At 35.1% G+C, this 16,629-nt stretch overlaps 1 protein-coding gene across 6 annotated transcripts in view; it reads right to left on the bottom strand.

Moving 5' to 3' along the window:
• TBCK (TBC1 domain containing kinase) overlaps nt 1-16,629 on the bottom strand; it is a 240,499-nt gene that overhangs the window by 127,287 nt on the left and 96,583 nt on the right. For all 6 annotated transcript variants that reach the window (XR_012331921.1, XR_004526637.2, XM_019927771.3 and 3 more), the window contains one exon: nt 12,467-12,552. Coding sequence is in view for 4 of the 6 variants with exons in the window: in XM_019927771.3 (XP_019783330.1) it covers nt 12,467-12,552 (86 nt within the window). In the remaining 2 variants the exon portion in view is untranslated. The remainder of the gene's footprint in view (nt 1-12,466; nt 12,553-16,629) is intronic.

Below are 16,629 nucleotides of genomic sequence, written 5' to 3'. Positions count from 1 at the left end.
AATAGTGGAAATAACTATTGCAGAGCAGAATAAAGAAAAAAGAATGAAAAGAATTGAGGACAGTCTCAGAAACCTCTGGGAAAACATTAAATGCAGCAACATTCGAATTATAGGGGTCCCAGAAGAACAGAAAAAGAAAGGGACTGAGAAAATATTTCAAAGGATTATAGTTCAAAACTTCCCTAATAAGGAAAAGGAAATAGTTAATCAAGTCCAGGAAGCACAGAGAATCCCATACAGGATAAATCCAAGGAGAAACATGCCAAGACACATATTAATCAAACTCAAAAATTAAACAAAAAGAAAAAACATTAAAAGCAGCAAGGGAAAAACAACAAATAACACACAAGGGAATCCCCATAATGTTAACAGCTTATCTTTCAGCAGAAACTCTGCAAGCCAGAAGGGAGTGGCAGGACATATTTAAAGAGATGAAGGAGAAAAACCTACAAACAAGACTACTCTACCCAGCAAGGATCTCATTCAGACTTGACGGAGAAATTAAAACCTTTACAGACAAGCAAAGGCTAAGAGAATTCAGCACCACCAAACCAGCTTTACAACAAATGCTAAAGGAACTTCTCTAAGCAGGATACACAAGAGAAGGAAAAGACCTACAGTAACAAACCCAAAACAATTAAAAAAATGGTAATAGGAACATACATATGGATAATATCTTAAATGTAAAGGGATTAAATGCTCCCACCAAAAGACACAGACTGGCTGAATGGAAATGAAAACAAGACCAGTACATATGCTGTCTACAACACACCCACTTCAGACCTAGTGACACATACAGACTGAAAGTGAGGGGATGGAAAAAGATATTCCATGCAAATGGAAATTAAAAGAAACCTGGAGTAGCAATTCTCACATCAGACAAAACAGACTTTAAAACAAAGCCTATCACAAGAGACAAAGAAGGACACTACATAATGATCAAGGGATCAATCCAAGAAGATATAACAATTGTAAATATTTATGCATCCAACACAGGAGCACCTCAAAACATAAGGCAATGGCTAACAGCCATAAAGGGGGAAATCGACAGTAATACAATCATAGGAGGGGACTTTAACACCCCACTTTCACCAGTGGGCAGATCATTCAAAATGAAAATAAATAAGGAAACACAAGCTTTAAATGATACATTAAACAAGATGGACTTAATTGATATTTGTAGGACATTCTATCCAAAAGCAACAGAATACACTTTCTTCTCAAGTGCTCATGGAACATTGTCCAGGATAGATCATATCTTGGGTCACAAATCAAGGCTTGGTAAATTTAGGAAAACTGAAAGCGTATCAAGCATCTTTTCTGACCACAATGCTATGAGACTAGATATCAATTACAGGAAAAAATCTGTAAAAAATACAAACACATGGAGGCTAAACAATACACTACTTAATAACTAAGAGATCACTGAAGAAATAAAAGAGGGAATCAAAAAATACCTAGAAACAAATGACAATGAAAACACAATGACCCAAAACCTATGGGATGCAGCAAAACCAGTTCTAAGAGGGAAGTTTATAGCAATACAATCCTACCTTGAGAAACAAGAAACATCTCAAATAAACAACCTAACCTTACACCTAAAGCAAATAGAGAAAGAGGAACAAAAAAAACCCCCAAAGTTAGCAGATGGAAAGAAATCATAAAGATCAGAGCAGAAATAAATGAAAAAGAAATGAAGGAAATGATAGCAAAGATCAATAAAACTAAAAGCTGGTTCCTTGAGAAGATAAACAAAAGTGATAAACCATTAGCCAGACTCACCAAGAAAAAAAGGGAGAAGACTCAAATCAATAGAAATAGAAATGAAAAAGAAGTAACAACTGACACTGCAGAAATACAAAGGATCATGAGAGATTACTACAAGCAACTATATGCCAATAAAATGGACAACCTGGAAGAAATGGACACATTCTTAGAAATGCACAACCTTCTGAGACTGAACCAGGAAGAAATAGAAAATATGAACAGACCAATCACAAGCACTGAATTGAAACTGTGATTAAAAATCTTCCGGGCTTCCCTGGTGGCGCAGTCGTTGAGAGTCGCCTGCTGATGCAGGGGACACGGGTTTGTGCCCCAGTCCGGGAAGATCCCACATGCCGCGGAGTGGCTGGGCCTGTGAGCCATGGCCGCTGAGCCTGCGTGTCTGGAGCCTGTGCTCCGCAACAGGAGAGGCCACAACAGTGAGAGGCCCGTGTACCACACACACAAAAAAAAATTTCCAACAAACAAAAGCCCAGGACTGGATGGCTTCACAGGCGAATTCTATCAAACATTTAGAGAAGAGCTAACACCTATCCTTCTCAAACTCTTCCAAAATATAGCAGAGGGAGGAACACTCCGAAACTCACTCTACAAGGCCACCATCACCCTGATACCAAAACCAGACAAAGATGTCACAGAGAAAGAAAATTACAGGCCAATATCACTGATGAACATAGATGCAAAAATCCTCAACAAAATACAAGCAAACAGAATTCAACAGCACATTAAAAGGATCATACACAATGATTTAAGTGGGGTTTATTCCAGGAATGCAAGGATTCTTCAATACACGCAAATCAATCAACGTGATATACCATATGAACAATTTGAAGGAGAAAAACCATATGGTCATCTCAATAGATGCAGAGAAGCTTTCGACAAAATTCCATACCAATTTATGATAAAAACCCTGCAGAAAGTAGGCAGAGAGGGAACTTTCCTCAACATAATAAAGGCCATATATGACAAACCCACAGCCAACATCGTCCTCGATGGTGAAAAACCGAAACCACTCCTACTAAGATCAGGAACAAGACAAGGTTGCCCACTCTCACCACTCTTATTCAAAATAGTTTTGGAAGTTTTAGCCACAGCAATCAGAGAAGAAAAAGAAATAAAAGGAATCCAAATTGGAAAAGAAAAAGTAAAGCTGTCACTGTTTGCAGGTGACATGATACTACACATAGAGAATAGTAAACATGCTACTAGAAAACTACTAGAGCTAATCAATGAATTTGGTAAAGTAGAAGGATACAAAATTAATGCACAGAAATCTCTGGCATTCTTATACACTAGTGATGAAAAATCTGAAAGTGAAATTAAGAAAACACTCCCATTTACCACTGCAACAAAAAGAATAAAATATCTAGGAATAAACTTACCTAAGCAGACAAAAGACCTGTATGCAGAAAATTATAAGACACTGATGAAAGAAATTAAAGGTGATACAAATAGATGGAGAGATATACCATATTTTTGGATTGGAAAAATCAACATTGTGAAAATGACTATACTACCCAAAGCAATCTACAGATTCAATGCAATCCCTATCAAACTACCACTGGCATTTTTCACAGAACTAGAACAAAAAATTGCACAGTTTGTATGGAAACATAAAAGACCCCGAATAGCCAAAGCAATCTTGAGAACGAAAAATGGAGCTAGAGGAATCAGGCTCCCTGACTTCAGACTATACTACAAAGCTACAGTAACCAAGACAGTATGGTACTGGCACAAAAATAGAAAGATAGATCAATGGAACAGGATAGAAAGCCCAGAGACAACCCCATGCACATATGGCCACCTTATCTTTGATAAAGGAGGAAAGAATATACAGTGGAGAAAAGACAGCCTCTTCAATAAGTGGTGCTGGGAAAACTGGACAGGTACATGTGAAAGTATGAAATTAGGACACTCCCTAACACCATACACAAAAATAAACTCAAAATGGGTTAAAGACCTAAATGTAAGGCCAGACACTATAAGACTCTTAGAGGAAAACATAGGCAGAACACTCTATGACATAAATCACAGCAAGATCCTTTTTGACCCCCCTCCTAGAGAAATGGAAATAAAAACAAAAATAAACAAATGGGACCTAATGAAACTTCAAAGCTTTTGCACAGCAAAGGAAACCATAAACAAGACCAAAAGACAGCCCACAGAATGGGAGACAATATTTGAAAATGAAGCAACTGACAAAGGATTAATCTCCAAAATTTACAAGTAGCTCATGCAGCTCAATATCAAGAAAACAAACAACCCAATCCAAAAATGGGCAGAAGACCTAAATAGACATTTCTCCAAAGAAGATATACAGATTGCCATCAAACACATGAAAGACTGCTCAACATCATTAATCTTTAGAGAAATGCAAATCAAAACTACAATGCGATATCATCTCACACCAGTGAGAATGGCCATCATCAAAAAATCTACAAACAATAAATGCTGGAGAGCGTGTGGACAAAAGGGAACACTCTTACACTGTTGGTGGCAATGTAAATTGATACAGCCACTATGGAGAACAGTATGGAGGTTCCTTAAAAAACTACAAATAGAACTACCATATGACCCATCAATCCCACTACTGGGCATATATCCTGAGAAAACCATAATTCAAAAAGAGTCATGTAACACAATGTTCATTGCAGCTCTATTTACAATAGCCAGGACATGGAAGCAACCTAAATGTCCATCAACAGATGAATAGATAAAGAAGATGTGGCACATATACACAATGGAATATTACTCAGCCATAAAAAGAAACGAAATTTAGTTATCTGTATTGAGGTAGATGGACCTAGAGTTTGTCATACAGAGTGACGTAAGTCAGAAAGAGAAAAACAAATACCGTATACTAACACATATATATGGAATCTTAAAAACAAACAAAAAAATGGTCATGAAGAATCTAGGGGCAAGATGGGAAAAAAGACACAGACCTACTAGAGAATGGACTTGAGCATATGGGGAGGGGGAGGGGTAAGCTGGGACAAAGTGAGAGAGTGGCAGGGACATATATACACTACTAAACTTAAAATAGATAGCTAGTGGGAAGCAGCAGCATAGCACGGGGAGATCAGCTCGGTGCTTTGTGACCACCTAGAGGGGTGGGATAGGGAGGGTGGGGGGGAGACGCAAGAGGGAGGAGATATGGGGATATATGTATATGCATAGCTGATTCACTTTGTTATACAGCAGAAACTAACACACCATTGTAAAGCAATTATACTCCAATAAAGATGTTTAAAAAAAAATCTGTTGCTTAGTGTAAAAGAAAAAAAAAGATTGTCTTGAGAAAAAAGCACTTGGGCAATCATTTCAGCTATGAGTGAATGTAGTTGTTTTTTTCAAGAAATGCCATTTTTTACTTGTAAGAATGACATAAAAACAATAATTTTTTTCAGGCTTGGATATTTGGCAGATATTTCTCAAAAATGAAGTGAACCTTTCACTTCAAGAAACAACAATAGCTGTCAGGTGAAGATTAGAATTTTGGAAAACTTGAATCTGCCACTGTTAGCTTGGCAGCTTCTCAATACTTAATGACTTTTTGGATGAGATCAGTGGTGATATTAACAAATGTGATTTTTTTGATGTTGTATAATAAAATGTCTCATAGTTGAAAGATCTGCATAGTTCAGTGCACCAGTATTTTCTAAATGACCAATGCACAACATTACAAAATCATGTACGGGTAAAAGAGCCATTCACAGTGCAAGATAGATTGATGGACTTGAAAATAAAAGAATCTGAAAAGTTCATTGATATAGTTTTAGATTGTACATTGCAATTAAGCTTTAAGAAACTACCACTGTCTGAAAAGGTCCTTTGCCATTACATGCCCATGTAGGGCCACCAGAGTTTCTTCATGTACTTCAACTAAAACAAGGTATTGCAACCAGATTGAATTTAGAAGCAGGTATGAGAATCTAACTTTCCTCTATTAAGTAGAAATTGCAAAAATATAAAACAATACCACTCCTCCATTATTTTTTGTTTGTTTTGGAAAACAATTATTTTTCAGAAAAATGTTATTTTGTTAACATGCAATGGTTTCGTTATTGTCATTTTTAAATGAATAACTACATAATTTTTTAAATGTCTCAGTAAATACTAAGAGATATAAACCCACATAAAAACTCTGGGATATCTGATAATTTTTAAAAACGTGAATGGGTCCTAAGACCGATCAAAAAGTTTGAGAACTGCTGCATCATACCATACATACTTTTTTTTTTTAAAAAAATTGAAGTATAGAGCTTCCCTGGTGACGCTATGGTTGAGAGTCCGCCTGCCGATGCAGGGGACATGGGTTCATGCCCCAGTCCGGGAAGATCCCACATGCCGCGGAGTGGCTGGGCCCGTAAGCCATGGCCGCTGAGCCTGCGCGTCCAGAGCCTGTGCTCCGCAATGGGAGAGTACACAACAGTGAGAGGCCCGCGTATCGCAAAAAAAAAAAAAGAAAAAAATTGAAGTATAGATGATTTACAACATTGTGTTAGTTTTAGATGTACAGGACAGTGATTCAGGTTTGTCTTCTGTAGAGTACATTCCATTATAGGTTATTATAAGATATTGGGTGTAATCCCCTGTGCTATGCAGTAAATTCTGTTGCTTATCTATTTTATGTATAGTAGTTTGTTTCTGTTAATTCCATACCCTTAATTTGTCCCTCCCCTGCTCCCTCTCTCCTTTGGCAACCATAAATTTGTTTTCTATGTCTGCGAGTCTATTTCTGTTCTGCATATAGATTCATTTATATTATTTTTTAGATTCCACATATAAGTTGTATCATATAGTATTTGTCTTTGTCTGACTTATTTCACTAAGCATATACTTCCTTTTACTTGTCTCTCAACCAGTATAAGGATACATTAGATTGAAAACAGAGTGAGGATTTACTAAAGAGGGAAACTTGCTGGATACTTAACTTATATGTATGTGTTCTTAGCAAGAAGATACCTGGCCTATGGAATTAATAAGTCTTTGGCTTCTGAGATATGAGTCCTTTCTGAAAGGTAATTAAGCTTTATCGTAAGAAAGAGAGCTCAGTAAGCCTTTTGTATTTAAGGGCTTTCAAGAACCCAAGGTCAGTAGAATGGGGTTAGGACTAAAGTCAGGGAAAACAGCAATAGCAAGACAAAGGACATATCCTGGCACTCCACAGATGGATTAGAACAGGTTAGTGGGGACTCTTGTTATGGGAGACTCTAAACAGGGTGCAACTTCCTAATTTACCCTGTAACCACACTTGATAAAAATCTAAAAAGCTCATTGTCACTAATCTCCTCTTTAGATTAAAACCTAAAATTTCTTTATGTAACAATAACAACATGAAGGCCAGGAATGAATGAAGGAACAAATGAACAAACAAAACAAACAAATACATAAATATTTCTGAGAAATTCTTTCACATTTTTGGTTAGTACAAACTCAGCTCAATATAAAATTTGAAAATGACAGTGATAAACTTTTAGGGAGGGAGAAAATCGGTAGTAGTATAAGCATCCATTAAGACTGTAGTTAAATGACAACGGTTTTGCCAGCATACTTGCTTACGACTGAATTTGTTAGCTTTATCTTTAGCAGACAGTTAGGTTCAAGAGGCACATATAGTACTGAGATATAGCCCTTATCATTTCTCTTACTGGCCACCGGACAACTGTTCATAATTTGCAGGTTGAATGCTATTTATAGCATTTCAGAAAAATAGTTTCCTTAAGAATGAAGAAACATACTTTCCTGTTCTCATTTCAAAGGCCTGGTATGTTTTCAGAAGCAGAACATACACCAAGACAGAAATGATAAAAATCACTCTGGCCCCAATTTTGCCAAATACACATTATTCACCCTATTTATATGTAAATCACATAACTACCATGATATATATAATCTAAGCATCACATCAGTGTACAACATTCCTAACTATTCAAGCTTCAGCAGTACTCAGTATTCAGAGTTCTGTGACCCACGGCAAATGGAAAGGAGCCAGAAATCACAATCTTTCCTGCAATAGGAGTCTGCATTTTAATGATGGAAGATTAATGAGGGCTTACTTTGATAGGATTAGTTATTGAGCAGGAAACTCAGTTTGGGATCTCATTTCCAAAGTGTCCACATTTGCCCTTGATGAATCCTAGCCTGTATTGTTGGAGGTGCAGAAAGTCACCTAAGCAATCATCTTCTTTTTTTTTTTTTAACATCTTTATTGGAGTATAATTGCTTTACAATGGTGTGCTAGTTTCTGCTGTATAACATAAGCAATCATCCTAAAGGTAGAACACTGAAGGCAATAATTCGGGAAAAAAAAAAGAAAGCAAGACTGCACATACAAACTAATGACATGTAACTAAAAATAAGTGATTATTAATAGAATAAGAAAAATGTTAGAAAAATTCTCCATTTCATCATACCTCTCCCACCACTATTCATTGTCAATAATCTCTACGTTAAAAACATCAAATCTTTTTGTTAAATTAAATTTAAAAATAGTCTCAACATTTTCATGTTATCTCCAAACTTGAGAAACAGCCCAACAAAACACACACAAAAAAATCAAGATTTCAAAAAACTAAAAACAGGGCTTCCCTGGTGGCGCAGTGGTTGAGAGTCTGCCTGCTGATGCAGGGGACACGGGTTCATGCCCCGGTCCGGGAAGATCCCACATGCCGCGGAGTGGCTGGGCCCGTGAGCCATGGCCGCTGAGCCTGCGCTCCGCAGCGTGAGAGGCCACAACAGTGAGAGGCCCACGTACCACAAAAACAACAACAACAACAACAACAACAAAAACCCCAAAAAATAATCTTCCTATTAACACTTTAACTGTGTTAAATATCTCTCCTTTTGCCCTTTCTCCGTGACAAAAGAATAGTCAGAGAAAAGGGAATTTCCTCCAGGTTAAGATATATTCTCTTTCCCCTAACTTCTCTTTTGTTAACTCTAGGACTCTCAATAGTGATAGACGTGTTCCCTAGAGGATGTTTGGAAATACATGTAGAGACATTTTTCAGAAATAACGTGTAGGTGTTTTACTGTCACAATGATTAGGGGATTATTATAGACAATCAGTGGCTGGGGGCCAGGAATGCTCAGTATTTGCCACATACTGGACATTCTCAACCCACAAGGAAATGTCCCCCACCCCATGCGACTTATGAATGTCTCATAAAACTAATCACACTATATATATGAATCAATATTACTTTCGCATTACTAGTATTGAAGCTTTTACAAGAAGTTATACAAAAATACCCCAGTAATTATAGGAGAGGGTCATAATGGAGAGGGAAGCTAAATAGAATAAAGATATTATATCAAAATTATTGAATTATTAAATAATTAACTCACCTTATATAGCAGCACATTTAACAAACACTAAAGTACCCTCCACTCAGATTTAACAAACATTAACTAACATTTTGTCACAAATGCTTTGAAAAACTTTTAAAGCAAAATAGTACATTATAGATTCCAATATAATGGAAAGCCCCTTTCTACCATTCCTCAATTCTAATTCTCTCTTCTTTAAATATTATGTTTTGTACTTTCTATAACTTCTGTAAGAATTCCTTCCTAGATGGAAATTATAAATCTGACATTCCATATGTATGTCTTCTAGGCAAGCTAGAACTTATTTTTATGTATGGTGTGAGGTTGGCTTTGATTCCCACCTCCCTCCATACAGTTACGCAATTGCATCAGGGCCATTTATTGAATAATCTTTTCAAATTGACGTATAGAGCCATTTCTGTCATATACCAAATTCCATACCTGGATGGGTTTATTTTGTGCTTTCTGTTTCACTAGTTTATATTAATATCACTGCATTAGTTTTCTTTTGGTTAATATTTGCCTCATATTTTTTAAATCTCCTTTTTGACCAATATCCTTAAATTTTTACATTTGTCTCTTATAAACAGTATACAGATGGATTTTTTAAAATATCTAATAATTTCCTTTATTAGGTAATCAGGTTACCCTCTTTCTGTGTTTTCTCTATGTTTTTAAAGGGGTGGATGACTTTCCTTTGTTCCACACTCCCCCATTCCATTTAAAAGTTATACATTTTCTTTCTATTCTTTTAGTGAGTACCATTCAAATTTTAATATGCATTCCTGTACTTCTACATTTCTTGTGAGCAGAGATGCTAACTGCCCTTTGTTCTGCAGTATAGTCTCAATGATGTTTGTACAAAAATAGCCGTGGTAAACAGAGATAGAGTCTCTTTTTGCAGCAACAGACAGGTTTTCTTATAGCCTCAGAAGAAAACGATAGCCTCTCTCTCTCTCTCTCTCTCTCTTTCTCTCTCCAGAGTAAATGAAGATATGTTCAATATCCATTAAAAAAAAAAATTAAGTTCCCTAAACTCGGAGTTCCTCTCCTATAACACAATCCACTGCATTATGCAGGTTATCATTTGGACCCTCTGTGTCGTCTCTATGGGATTTGGAAGCAAGGGAAATCAAGACAAATATGCTAATGCTCATGCTGCTTGCTGTGCTGTGAGTGAGAAAGTCCTTTGTCTCTGACACAGGAGTCTTGGATTTTCTGCCAATATCCATGAAACAGTAACAGGCTCATTTATTAGCTTTTGAGTACGGTAAAATCAAATCCCAGATCTGAAAGGATGCCTGACTGGATGTCTAAATATAAAGAGCATATTTACTTTCCCCTCAAATGATACAAAATCATTAGAACACTTTTAAGTTGAAATCCCACTGACTCTTACCTTTCATGTTATTGTTATCTAGAATTTTACTTCCATCATGCTATTAGCCTTTCCCCAATTGATTTTACGTATAAATATTTAATAGTCATTGTTTAATTAGATTGCAAACTTGTGAGGATTAGAGGAGTGCTTAAAGAGGGTTAGAGCAGTGCTTAGTGCACAGTAAGCGCTTAATATATGTACACATTATTTTTTAACAATGTTTTTTGCTTGCCTCTTCTCATATACCGTACACTTTCAGAGTTTAATTTTTCTGATTAAGCAAAGATAAGTTATTTTTCCATATGTGATTTTTTAATACTATGTTCATGAATATGTCTAAGGATTTTATCAGACTATCTTTATAATTCCATACATATTTTTCTACATAAATGATTCTTCTCAATCTAAAACTCTGACTAAAGCAGTGTAGTTTTCTGTTTAGTCACCGAGCACAATTAGGTGCTTTCAAGGGAATTTTTAAAAAAGAATTATCCTTTTTTTTAAGTCTATATCATAGTAGTTTTTCCCTCAGAAACCTAAAACAATTACCAACTCGGCAATCAGTTCCTTTATAATTTCTTCAACTCTAGCCATAAGATTTAATCTAGTATTGTCTTATGCCATATCTCACATTTATAATGTGAAGCAGGAAAGGTAGGGTTATGTAAAAATGAATACTTAATATGATAATATATATACTGGTTAAATTTTTACAAAGTTTTCTATCTCTATACATAATTATAGGGTTTGATCTTATTTTATTTGTTTTATAATATGTATATATATTTTTTGGAGCCCTCATTGAGCAAGCCATGTACTCAAATGAAAGGTATTTCTCCACAGGCCTAGAAGCAAATACCACTGTATATATGAAGGATGGCTACTTTAGGCCTGACGATGACATCACAGAATTACAGTGCAACACACAGAGCAATGAACTAGAATTAGTACACCTACGTTTTAGTCTCTGTTCTCCCACTGGAAGATGAACCAGACTAGGGGCAGAGGGCTGTCAAATGACATAAGTTAAAGTTTTATGTTCTGAGACTATTTAGTTTTGTTACCTTCTCAAACAATAAATTTCTTATCTACTAATGCTGAAATTACTTGCTTCATACACCTTACAGATTTGTCTTGAGAATCAAATGAAATGTTTGTGAAAGTATTTTTAAACTTTTTAAACTTCAAAGCACCCTGCAAGTATTTATACTGTAAGTGTTACTGTTAACACTTTAAATGCATTAGTATAGTGTTAATATAAACATTTTTCACCCCTAGTCTTACCATCAACATATGGGTTTCTGGATATAAGCCTTAAGAGGAAAGGTATGATCAGGAAACAAAGAAGGTTAAGATAGAATAAGGAGATTGCTATCTCAAAAAGGTTCTTTTTTGTTTTGTTTTGTTTCACAAAGTCCTGTGATACTTTTAAAAGAGGTTTGAGTCCGTGTCACATACTACATGTGAGTAATAGGCTAAGCTATACCTTGGCTAACCTTTGACAGTCAACTCTGACTTTTGGTTTCATAAGGAACCCAAGAAGCTAATGAAGTAAGCCAAAATCTGGCAAAGTTTCCAAGGTAATGTATCAAGCAAAACACAGAAGCAGCTACTTAAGAATTTACTAAGTTCAAATTTCCTACTTCTTCAAAAACAGGCCTGAATATCAAAAAATCCAAGTGAAAACTGCTAACATCACAGTTTAATACAACACTCACACTACTGGGTTTTTAAAAATAATTTGATAGTATCAAGAAAAATAAGATACTTCCCCTTTACTTAAAGTGAGAATATGGAAGGTAACCACACAAACTTTATAAAAAAAGACTATAATTAGTAGCAGGAACTTGTTTAGATACATGGACTTCTTAGGACAACAAAACTTTAAAAACAGTACTTTGTTGTGCTGCCGATTTCTGCTTTATTTTTTTTTACCTCATTTCTATTAATGCAACAAGTACTTACATCTGGAATAAATCCAATTTCATTGAGATGATTGCTTAGCTCTGGATCATGGAATGCAATCATCTGAGAGAATACAGTCAGATACTCTGAAATGACAATAAAGTTTAAGACAATCATTTTTTTTTCACATAGTACTTCAAATAAAGACATTAAATCCACATAAATTAGTTTTATTTACATTTTGAATGAGATTTGGTTTCTCCATGAAGAGAACATACTTTATTAATTTTGTTTTGTTACTACTTCAAACATGGCTAATTATTAAACAAACAAAGCTTTTCATTAAAAGCTATGCCACAACTTATTTTCTACCTTCAGAGCTGTCACTTCATTTCCTGAATCACAAATTATTCACATGATGAATGATTTTTTCCTATTAAATTCAACAAAATCATTTTGTCTAGTGATATTAAATCTGTCTTGCATTTATTAATTGTTCAGAAAGTGTAACAGATACTTAAATAAGGAACAACACAGTCACAAATAGAATAATTACACCTCAAATTTGTTTACATATACAGATATATGCATTTGTTCCAGTAAAGTGAAGACCCAGGATAGATCCTAAGGCCCAGGGAACTTCTGGGTTTAATTAACTTTTCTTTAACTTCTTTTTTTCTCCTTCCAATTAGCAATGGTATATTTATAGTACTAATTTACCTAGAAGCCAGAGGTATGCAACATCAACAATCATAAGCATTCAACTTTATGCTGATGAAAGCATATAGTTATTAACTTTAAAAAGCACACTTCATTTTAAACTAGAAAATCATGCCTCAGGCAATTGTCCACAGCTATGCTCCAGTTTATTAAATATCTTTCTTATCTGAGCCTGATAAAAGATAATTACTATGTAGGATTACATGGCTAATTAAGGATCTACTGAAGAAACCTAAACCACCATGAAAACATATTCCTTGTATCCTGCCAAACACTTATGGTGGGATTTATACATGTGTTATAACTGCATACATACATATATACACACACACATACACATATAAATACACACAAATATATATGTGTATATATATATAAAATACACACATAAATATGTGTATACACTTATTTTGTATATTATTGTATACCATATATGTAAATATAAATTATAAGGCTGGCAAAAGTTTTGGTTGCTCAGGATAAGCTCTGGAATGAGATACAGTATGGTTTGTTACATTCAGAAAAATTTCTTTAAGGGAGAGATATGACAGAACTGATGATATCAGCACTATGTCAAATTTCAAGTTATTTCAAAAATGAATTTAAAAGTTCCTTAGAGCAAATAAAAAAAAACTGAAATGAATATGTCCTTTGATTTATAAACCAACCTGAGAGAATTTAAGAGGAGCTACAGAAAAACAGACTGGTAGTCAAAATAAAACAAAAGATCCCATGGATATTACTGCTGACTCTTTTAAAATATTCATAAAATACTCTAATTGTGATTTATAATAATGAAGATTTGCATCTAGAGCTATAATAACCCCCAAAACAGTATTTTCTAACTGATAGGTGACCTATGTAAGGGTAAATGTTATTCTTTAAAAAAAACCAAGGTATTTATGAAATTTCCTCTTAAACTTCAAGTGAGGTTTAATGTTGTACTTTGGCACACAATCATGTCTTATATAAATTTCTGTTTTACTGAAACTTTATACTTTTTAATTTTTTGCAATGAGATATTAAATGAAAATAGTCTTTTTCCCTTCTAATGCCACCATATTAAAAATTCTTATTCCTCTCCTATAGAATAGGTTTTTTTAAATTTATCATATACTTTTAAATGACAATTCTCAAAGAATTCAGTGTAAGGATTTTATACGACACTATCATATTTCTGTGCAGCTGTTTATAAATAAGATATCTACTCGTTTTCAAAAAATTTTTCATAAAAGAGATACAGAGATGACATTTTATTAAGTCCCACACATGGATATCCTTATTTTTTCCTTTTCGACCAGTCTTTCTGCTTTCATTCTCTTAGCAGGGGTAAGGAGAAGATGAAGGATAATGGGCAACAGATTTAAAGCAAAAGGTGTCCTCTGCTCACAAACCAAAAATGGCATTCTCAATTCCGTAACTATTTGTAATTTTCCATCAGGCTGCTAGTTTATTCTGAAGATGGAACTATAGATAAATATGCAGAGAGTCATAAATCTCTTGTCAACTAAAATGTGCCCAAACTAAATCATTTGGTGACATTAGACTCACAGCACTCAAAAGAAGTCAAAGTTATTTTACTGCAAATGAACCCAGATTAGATTATTTTCCATTATGAAGTTTGCCAGCTATAAAATTTGGCTTACTGTCTAAAGCCACAAGAATAAGCACCAACCTTTATGTCTAAATGGGAAGAGGGGGTTTCAAAAGAAGAGAAAGGAAAGAGAAAGGTAATTTTTAGGGCTATATTTGTGAATCATTTTATGTTTTGCTCACATACCTTGCTCTAGTAAAAAAAAATCTACAAGCAGCTTACTTAATAGATCTTGGAATATTTCTAGTAATGGTAGAACATTTTCTGTCTCAGGAAATATCTCCTTAGTCACATGATGCAAGACATTTTTGAAAATGCTCAATGTATTTCCTACTACCTTTCAATATCCTATCATTAAAGTCATCCATGACAAAGATGTGCATTAAACTGGAAATATGCAATGTACTGTTTTTCCAAATATATAACCCTTAGAGTGAGGTTGCATACTCTCCTTCTCTTTTTGCTACTGTTGGATGAGAAAGGAGATTTATATTATATGCCCATTTGACAACTGGACTTCAGACTTTGATGCCTGTCTTCCTTTCTCCCCCTAAAATACTTATTGAATGTCTATGTGTAGTGGGACCATACATCCTAGTTTACCTGGAAGAGTCCCAGTTGCCAACGGTAGACTCAGTGTCTGGTGCATTTAGTGCCCCTTCAACCCTCAAAAACATCACTAGTTAGTTATATATTCATCCTAGCTATGTGTGGCACTACATTAAATGCTAGGGACATTACAGTGAAGAAGATAGTTCCCTTGCCTTCAAAGGATTTATAAACATATACAAGTAAACAAAAAATTGGAGAAATTTTCCCAATTTTATTTCCCAAGTTTATATGGTACGTCCCTCTATCTTTCCCTTTCTGACTTCCACATCTTCTAATGGTTCAAGTGTAACTATGCCTTGGTTTTATAAACAGTGTAACAATATGCTGAATGTTGCGGTGAAATTCCAGTGGCCGTTTTGGTGAACACACACATAGCACAGTGACTTCAAACAACAGTTTAAATGTTTTATAGGCCAGTTTTCTGGGTTGTTTCTTTCTTAAGTGCAAGATGACATTAAGGTATAGTTGCATTTTCCATGAATGATTAGTTTCCATCCTTAATAACTAAGTGGCTGCCTCTCCTCACCGGCCTGAACCTGCCTTTTTTTCTCTTCAATACCTTAAAGTATGTCTGTCTTGCAAGTTATAACCCTGTTTTCCAATATCACTGAAACTCTAATCAATCTATCCCTTTCAAATCCCTCCATTTTCTTCAATCCAACTGGCACTCTAAGGTTCTGAATCTAAGAGTAATTTTAATAATCATAGATAATCTTAGGGGGACAACCCTGAATTGTTTAATCGGTATATTAATTTTTAAAGTTCCTATGTGTTGGTACTTTATCAACTCGATGGTAAATTTGCTGGGGACAATTTGATAGTGCCAAAAATGATTATGAATATTCATTTCCGCACGTAATTAAATTTATTATCTTCTTAAAAATGTCTGCAGGTAATAAGTTAATAGAACCATGATTAAAAAACAAAATAGAACAGGACATCTTGACTAAATAGATAATTTTTCTCTCTTCTGTAAGAGGCAAAGCATTGAGTCTTATAAGCATATAAATACTCTATTTTATGAAAAACTTTAAAGAAGTTTAAAGTTCTATTAGAGTATAATTATGAAAACACATTTTGGGACTTCCCTGGTGGCGCAGTGGTTAAGAATCCACCTGCCAATGCAGGGGACATGGGTTCGAGCCCTGGTCCAGGAAGATCCCACATGCCGTGGAGCAACTAAGCCCATGTACCACAACTAGTGAGCCTGCACTCTAGAGCCCGTGAGCCACAACTACTGAGCCCGCATGCCACAACTACTGAAGCCCAAGCGCCTAGAGCCCGTGCTCTGCAACAA

Source organism: Tursiops truncatus, chromosome 5 (assembly GCF_011762595.2).
Source record: "Tursiops truncatus isolate mTurTru1 chromosome 5, mTurTru1.mat.Y, whole genome shotgun sequence".
In the NCBI taxonomy this organism is placed as follows: Eukaryota; Metazoa; Chordata; class Mammalia; order Artiodactyla; family Delphinidae; genus Tursiops; species Tursiops truncatus.
This window is presented reverse-complemented; position numbering and strand designations above follow the sequence as displayed.